At 35.6% G+C, this 8,171-nt stretch overlaps 1 protein-coding gene across 2 annotated transcripts; it reads right to left on the reverse strand.

Moving 5' to 3' along the window:
* Window positions 1-537: 537 nt before the first annotated feature.
* Window positions 538-7,767, reverse strand: LOC130948834 (uncharacterized). 2 transcript variants are annotated; one of them, XM_057877708.1, is made up of 11 exons: window positions 7,276-7,767; window positions 5,911-5,954; window positions 5,665-5,800; window positions 5,215-5,344; window positions 4,161-4,582; window positions 3,993-4,061; window positions 3,262-3,592; window positions 2,863-3,130; window positions 2,404-2,496; window positions 1,840-2,277; window positions 542-1,265 (listed from the first exon to the last, which is right to left on the reverse strand). In XM_057877708.1, exons 1-11 carry the CDS (start codon window positions 7,475-7,477, stop codon window positions 912-914), a joined length of 2,487 nt encoding a protein of 828 aa, XP_057733691.1. In that variant the 5' UTR covers window positions 7,478-7,767; the 3' UTR covers window positions 542-911. The 2 variants fall into 2 exon arrangements, with proteins under 2 accessions (XP_057733690.1, XP_057733691.1); XM_057877707.1 differs by having other exon boundaries at window positions 538-1,265; window positions 3,993-4,582.
* Between the last annotated feature and the right edge of the window lie 404 nt (window positions 7,768-8,171).

The following is an 8,171-nucleotide window of genomic DNA, read 5'->3' on the forward strand; positions in this document are numbered from 1 at the left end:
CTTTAAGATTTAATTTTTTGTCAAAAAATTTTTAAAAAAATCTATTGTAAATGACTTTATTTTAAAAAATAAAAAGAAAAATCTAGAGAATAAATTTTACTCTAAATTTTTGTACACCTTTTAAATATTTATTCAAATATTATCACAAGTTTAGAACAAATAAATAAATCAATTACTAAATACAAATATTGTTACCCAAAAAATATAATATTTATTTGTTCTTTTTGTCATATTCTCAAATCATACCAGGGTTATTTTGTCTATAACATCTTTCAAAGATTTTATTGTCGACGATTAAACCTTAAATACAAAATTAGTGATCAACCTTTTTTAAATAATTATAAGATTCAATTAAGTGCCAGTTATACTAGACCTATGTTCAATATAGTATTATTTTCGAATAAATTATCATTTGTACCCATAAAAAATGTAGACGCGGACAAATGTACCCATAGAATAAAAAAACTTACCTTGTTACAAGACAAAGTAGATAACCAACATTAGGATACCTTTAGTACACAGAAGTCATCTTCCATAGTTACAAGACAAGTTTCTTTATTCCATGGATATATTTGTTAGCGTTTACATTTTTCATGAGTAAATAATTTATTCATCTTTCTCTTGGCAATAAGAAGCCTGTTAGGTGAATTCTTCTTTAAGCATTTAGAGACTGTCTTCAAACAAAGCGTTTAGGAATCACTGAGATTCAACTTTCATTAGTCAAAACTCAGAATAATTCCCAAAGCTTACCACATATAAATGAGATGGAAAACTTAAATGCTTCAATGCATATTGGAGAGAAAAAAAAATGTTATTCATTTCACAAATAAAAAACTACCATTTTTTTTCCTATATCTGCTTCAGTCCCTTGTACACACAGGGTTAGATTTCATGGTTTCTTGTTTTCCCCTTCAGAAATTTGTAGTCCAATTGAGGTGACCTAACTGGGGCTGCTGATATGCACCAACCTGTGGTCCAGGTGCAGCTGGAGCCACTCCAACTCCAACATTGTTTCCCATCGCTGGTCCTAAATGATGAGGGTTAGCCATTGGAGTTGGCTGTGGCGGAGTGTGATACATGCCAGGAAACTGCATGTGTGAAGATTGAGCTGCTGCTGCTGCTGCTGCTGCATTGAACGAGGCATGGCCGGTGTGCGATGGCATATAGGCACCATGAGGTGTTTGCGCTGGCAAGTTATAGTATGGAGCCGATTGCATGCCAGGAAGCTCCCTTGGATTCTGTATCCAGATTTCTGATGTCTCGGCCTGTAAATGGGAATGAACAATGAGAAACTAATATCATAAGGAGGTTGCAGTTCACATGAAAAGACCTTGTCATAGATTAAGAAATATTCATTGAAACACGAGAATGAAGCTTTACTAATCAATGTCTTAACAACATGAACTTCCTATTAGGTTTGGCACAGCATGTAAATCCAAAAATTCAGTGTGTGATGTGTAAATTGCTTTCTTGCAGCTATTAAAAGCCCGTGTCTGGATTATAACTGAGACAAAGTTAGTAGACACAATCATTTGGCAACCAAGACTGGCAAAGATGCAAATTTGTCTAGTGGGGACAGACAATATACGTCTCTCTATATTTCAAAGACAGAATCCAGAATTCCAGATGCAGCCTAAAAGGGTTAAACCCTTCTAGCACCTACTTACAAGTGATAACTTTTCAAGATCATAAATTAGACTCTAATGTTAGATTCATGCTTGGTATATGTGACAAATTAGGTTAACATCAACCACCACTTAATTGCAAAATGGAATTAAAATAATCATGATGATTATAGGTGTACGGTACTGGGTTAACGGGATGTATTTGGAACATTACCTGAGGATTTGGAACATAAAGATTATCTTTGTACTTGACACGAGAAGAATCTTCTAAAGCTGTTGCACCCCCAACTACACCAGAAGGCATCATGGCATACCCGGTTGGATTAGCAAAATTCCCAAACCCATTAGGACTTCCAGCAGGAACAGGCTTGAACTGCTGAACTCCGTATTTAAGGCTATTCGCATTAAGATGGGAACTACCTCCAGGCATCAACAAGTAACTGCTGCCATTTGTTGGATGAGGATAGGGAGGATTACTTGAATATCCAGGTATAGCCATTGGTGGAACATAGACTGGTGACAAGAACTGACGATACGGCATAAGATTAGCAAAATGTGAAACATGTACTTGTGGATACATCTGTGCCACAGGAGGTTGCACCATGGAAACTGTGGAAGCGGGAACACTGTTGGCCACATGGGAACTTAAGCCCTGCACACCCCGAAGATTATGTCAGAGAAATTCTAAAGATGAAGCTACTGCAAGATCCAAATCTAAAATAAAAAGGAACAAAACTATAGTGCTTACAATTCTCTACTAAATCATAATTTAATATACCTCTTGAGGTGATGGTAGACCCTGCCCTCGGAGAGTATCATCTATTGTGGGTCTGAAATAAGGCATGTCGTAACCAGTTGGAGGATCATAGGCCTGTTTCAAGGTAACTATGAGAAAGGAAGTACCGAAGCAAAACATGCAATAACATATACGATAGTTACAAAATTATTATCACCCATCAGATAGCAACAAGTGTCATGGGAAAAGCCAGGTGGTAGAAGACAACAAACCCTATGCCATTTAAATATTTTCCCTAAAGTATTGGAATTTTATCAATGTTTTCCCTTAAAAAATTTAATCAAGTGTTGTAAAGCACTTCCCCCTATCTAGCTCGCATAATACGACACTTTTCTAGTTCAAATCGGTATGCCTATAAGACCTCTATCTAATGCCATGGAATATAATGTTAGGCCATTAATAACTGTGCATCCAAATTATGCAACTAAAGGAATCACTCACCGCAAATCCAGGCATATCATGAGAATCTTGCTGATGCTGTGACTCAGCAGGCACATAAGAAGGACTACTTTCACGAACCAACCTAATACTGCCATAAGGACCCTGATTCTGAGGACTTGAGGATTCTCTGTTATCATGCAATTGCAGCTCAGTAGCACCAGATGCTGGAGAGTCAGATACAGGATTTCTGATGTGGTCTTCCTGCAAGTCTACCTGCTTGTTCCCAGGAACATCATCAGCGGACAACTCTGAAGCAGGCACTGTCAAGCTGACAATAAGTGTTAAATAATGTCACAACTAGCTCTTAGAAAGTGAAGACTGAAAAGAAAAAAGTGAACATGAGACCGGTCTAAGTTAGAACAATCAAATAAATAAATAGACCAGAACAGGAAAACCAACCTGGCAGTAGATTCCTCATTTGATTTCTCAGCAACTCCTATATTGTTAGGTTGATGTCTTGAGGAATTAAATTCTGTCCCAATGCTACCAAAAGTCAGCAGAGCGCGATCAGTGTCTCTAACTCGAATATGCTGTGCAATAATCACATTCTGGTTCTCACTGATATTTACTTGGGAAAGTTTATCTTGCAGCTTTGTAGTATCTGATTCCGTATCCTTAGAGTTTTCCACTGGAGTTGACGCAAGCTTTTTAGGTGTTCCAATCACCCCGGGACCATTATTACTCAACTTCTGGCTTGATTTAGGTTTCCACTCTTTATTATGCTGAGTAACTGCACAAAAACCATGAAGTTTCTAGACATGGATTAGAAATGGAGGGGCGGGAAGCACATTCAAGAAATAGGTTGATAGTTTTGTCAATTGAGTACTGTACTTGAATTAGATTGCAAAAATAGGAGGAAAAGTGTCCAAAAAATTAAGGTTTAGAAGACAACATCAAAGAAAATCTTAGTAGTAGATTGCTATCATAAACCTTGCATCTTCTGACTGAAATACAATGTTTCTGAATTCCCTAATGCAAAAGACAAATGCATACATAACTAAGATCAAATCACCAAAAGTTATGCATTGAGCAAAATCATTAGCCTTAGAAATGAAGACAACCAAATCAGAATTAGAAGAAACAAGCAGCAGCAAAAATCAAATTTTGGTAATGCTATTTTGGAGATATACCTCTCTGATGTCCCACAAGTTGTTGATGTGGTCGGCCGTTATATTGATTGCTCATGGATGGCCTGCTAACTGTCATGCCAGTGAAGGAAGGTTCAGTTATATTAGTTTGACTAAATTGTTCAGTCTTTGAGATGATACCAACTGAATGAAATGAATCTGCAGATGTACCATCTTTTCCAGTAAGAGTATTAGCAAAAGAACTAGGAACGGATGATTGTTTGACCGAGTTGTCTGAAGCCTGTCTACGTCCACCAACAACCCCAACTTCACGCCTAATCGCCCCTACAACACCTGATGATCTGGAATCAGGGGAGGGGACATGAACTGGATCTGTTGAAGAGGAATAAACCCCAATAGCAGAACTGGTTGATGCCACAGTTGTAGAATTCTGGTTGTTATTGGGCTTTGTTGGTTGCTCTTGTGATGCTATATTTGATGTTGCACCTTCCTTAGCAGGTGTAAATTTTCTGTCACTGGCATTTGGAATAGCATCTTTTGAGTATCTTCCATGTGAATTAGGAGGACCATTTAGAGCCTGCGATATATTTCTTGCACCAAATGACCTTTGATTACTATAAGCAGTTGATGATCTGTAACAAAGACAATACACGAATTATGTACAAAATAATCACTGAAAATAAATCAAAATAGTGATCCTTGACAGATATCTCCTCAAACGATACAAGGATATCTTTCAAGTCTGCCTTCAAGCAGCAATTGCATTAAGTCAAATAACATTAATACATACAACCCCAAAACCCATTTCCAACATCCAACTCAACATTATCCTCAAAGTTTTGCAATTAAGTAGTAAATGGACCTTCAATCAACATATTTCTACATTGATCGTCAAAGCATTCAACAGCTCTATGGCCAACTAAATCTCTACCCTACATCATCACCTTTATATACTCGATGAGGATAACTTGAGATTATTTGTATCAGTGAATCAAATCACAAATCCTACAATTAGGGTTCTTTCTCACATCTCATTCAATTCATTTCTAATTTCGTCTTGCCTACGAAAACACTTCACAATTTCACATCCTATCTGTAGCAACAGCGTACCAAGCCATGAGATAACAGCTTTCAGTTTGCCCGAGTTAATGTAATGTGTATGTACGATTGTGGATTACTAAGGAGTGAGGATTCCAGGTATGCACAGTCAAGCTAGTTTCCCTTTCACTAATCCAGATAATTTTAAAAAAATAAATAAAAATACCCTTTTTCAGAAGTGTTCACAATTGACTGCTCATTGGTAGATGTTGTGCATTGCACTGAAGGAGGCTTTACTTCTTTATATATGTGATTTACTCTATTGTCTCTGACAACTCGAAACTCTCTGCTGATGCCTGAACATTAAGCAATACTTTAAGATCAGCTCATACATACAACAATGTGGATTACCATAAAAGAAAAAGCATCCGGCCCAATTGACTTGCATATGTCAAAATATAATAACCTAGGTTTTTTCTGTTATATCTGCAGTTAAACTCAATCTTGTAATTGACCACAAACAGTAATGATAAAAATATTAATAAAATTATTGGAATATAAAACTGAGTTCATGCTTTTATTGACAATCTACATCTATACAAAGAACAAAATGAAGACAAAATGCTAATCAGGGCATCAACTTTAAATCTCAAAATAGGCAGGAAATAAGTCATACCAGGTAAGGTATTCCGAGAATAGTTTGTTCTTCGAACATTGTTATGTTCAGAAGGGGTATTATATTTCTTTCCTTGACCAACATTCTCAGAATTCCTTCGTGGGTTGACAGGGACTGGGTTCCCAACATTTTGAGGCTGCAATAACATATACTTGTAAATAAATTACAAAGAAAAAAAAAACCTATACTCTTTAATATGTTGCCATGGATTTAATGAAAAAGAAAATGTGTACGAAGATGCAATACCTCCTTCTTTCGGTCTCTCCTTCTCTTCACCTCATGGAATGGATCTGAATAACAAATTCAAAATTTACACTAAGAGAAAGTATCATTTCATTGTTCACTTTTCTTCAAATCAATAGTTAATTGTTGTCAAAATATAATTAGAACCAACAGGCTGATTAGCAATCCCGACATACAACACAACTAGAATAGGACACACTCTTCATGACAATATGATCTAGAATACCGGTTATATATCAAGATGCGGACCACCTAAATATTGAACTACGCCCCAATGGAGACAATTTATGTAGTAACTACTTAGGTAAATTAATCAAGCATGAACTATAATAAAATGTTTACATTTAAACCATATGATGTTCAGAAATTATGGAAAATTAAGCTATGCATTTATGGATTCACGGAATTTTCTTTTCAACTAATCAAATATAACCCTAGGTAACTGCTATTTGGGCAATGGCCACTGATAAATCACACATTTACTAATTTACTCTTTTGATCATCCTTAATCCTCGAAACAAAGGGCACAGAACTAATGACATTGTATCTAGGAGGAAACTAAACTTACAACAATGAAGGTCTGGATTCAGTGGAAGAAAGAAATGAGGGCATGGAACGGCATTCAAAACTATATGTTCACTATGAAGCACATGCTATAAACATCCCTAAATCTTCAATTACAAAGTGCCCAGTTTTCCTAGTATTCACTAGCTAAAATACTTGACAGGTGCAATGACGTCGACGCTGCCTTGACAATATCAGCTCCTCGCAGCCTAAATAGAAAGTACCACGACATGAACAAAGAAACATTGGTCTTGTACACCGAAGTAAACAACCAAGAAAAACACCAAAGGCTCACAATCAAGTTATCATTCCTTTCTCCAGATACCAGCATTCCAATATTGAAAAGTTAGTGTGCCGCTGAATTAGCTTATTTTCTAGTTTCTACCCAAAAAAAGGTAGAAATCATTTTTAAAGAAAAAAAGAAAAAGGATTTTAACTTTTAAGATAGTGTAAACAAGTGGCACTCTTTTAAAATACACAAGTGAAAAAATTTGAAGTGTTTCATGCATTTCATGTTATTAAAAACTTTAAAATTATTACTTTTCAATAAAAAAAAAAATTATACTTGTAAATTATTAAAGAGTGCCCTAGTTTTCCCCCTAAAATCAACAAGAACCGAACCAAACCTGTCCTAAACTACAAAATGTGACATTCATACGAATTAACTAAACAAAGACAATTCAGAATCACACATTCAGATGAAAATATTCAGGTAAAGCAAACAAGACCTCATTAATCCAAAACCAATGAATAACTACCAAAAGAATAAAAACAAATAAAAAAAAAAGATAAATATAAGGAAACCTTGGTTGAGCAATTTCTGAGCAGCATCGTTAGGATCCATGTTTGTTTCCTTGAGAGCGACATAGATATCAGCATCAGAATGGTTCCCAACGATTTCTTTGATGGATTGAATGGTTCTTCGCACTCTCGCCGACAGTATCTGTGTGTTATTACCGTTTCCACCATCAGCCCTCGGGGAACCACTCCCACTACCAGCTACCATTCTCTCTTCACAGCCCCAGGAAACACGAAAGGAAGAGGGAAAAGAAAAACGAAGAAGAAGAATGGGGTTTCGAGTTCGAAGACGCGAATGCGAAAGCGAATAAGAAATCACGAGGAGAGAGAGAGAAGAAAGAGGAGAAGATGGGAGAGGGTAGGGTTCCGGTGGGTGTTTGTTTGTTTCTCTTGTTCGCAGTCGGAAACTCAAAGAAAAGCGGGTTTGGAGTTTGGAGGCACAGCGAGCGACAGAGACTCTCTCACACACACAAACTCAACAACATACCACTCTTGAGGGTTTTGAAAACGTTTGACAATGACTTTGAGCGAAATTTCTCAGTTTTATTTTCTGCATCCTGTACCCTTGCGGTTTTCCTGCAATTACCATTCTACCCTTCATTTTTATTTGTCTTTTAAAGTTTAAACTCCAATATTTATTTATTTATAATCATTATAATACGAATACACAAAAAATTATTTATTTATATAAAAAATATATAAAAAAGTAAATAATATATTTATTATATACAAATATTTAATAACTAATTTTTAATATATATATTTATAGTATATTTAATTTATTTATGTGATAACAAATTGTATATTTTATTTTTTATCCATTACATCTTTTTAGAAGAGTTTGTTTGTAAATTTATATAATAAAAAATGAATCTTTTATTTCTTATCAATTACATATGTTT

Source organism: Arachis stenosperma, chromosome 9 (genome assembly GCF_014773155.1).
Source record: "Arachis stenosperma cultivar V10309 chromosome 9, arast.V10309.gnm1.PFL2, whole genome shotgun sequence".
NCBI classification, from domain to species: domain Eukaryota; kingdom Viridiplantae; phylum Streptophyta; class Magnoliopsida; order Fabales; family Fabaceae; genus Arachis; species Arachis stenosperma.

Excerpts from the sequence above, each read along its gene's own strand:
- LOC130948834 (XM_057877707.1), bottom strand. The coding sequence starts at position 7,477 with ATGGTAGCTGGTAGTGGGAGTGGTTCCCCGAGGGCTGATGGTGGAAAC. Across the intron at positions 2,497-2,862 it reads ATGATATGCCTGGATTTGCG|GCCTATGATCCTCCAACTGG; the intron begins GTGAGTGATTCC and ends ACCTTGAAACAG. Across the intron at positions 1,266-1,839 it reads TTTATGTTCCAAATCCTCAG|GCCGAGACATCAGAAATCTG; the intron begins GTAATGTTCCAA and ends TCCCATTTACAG.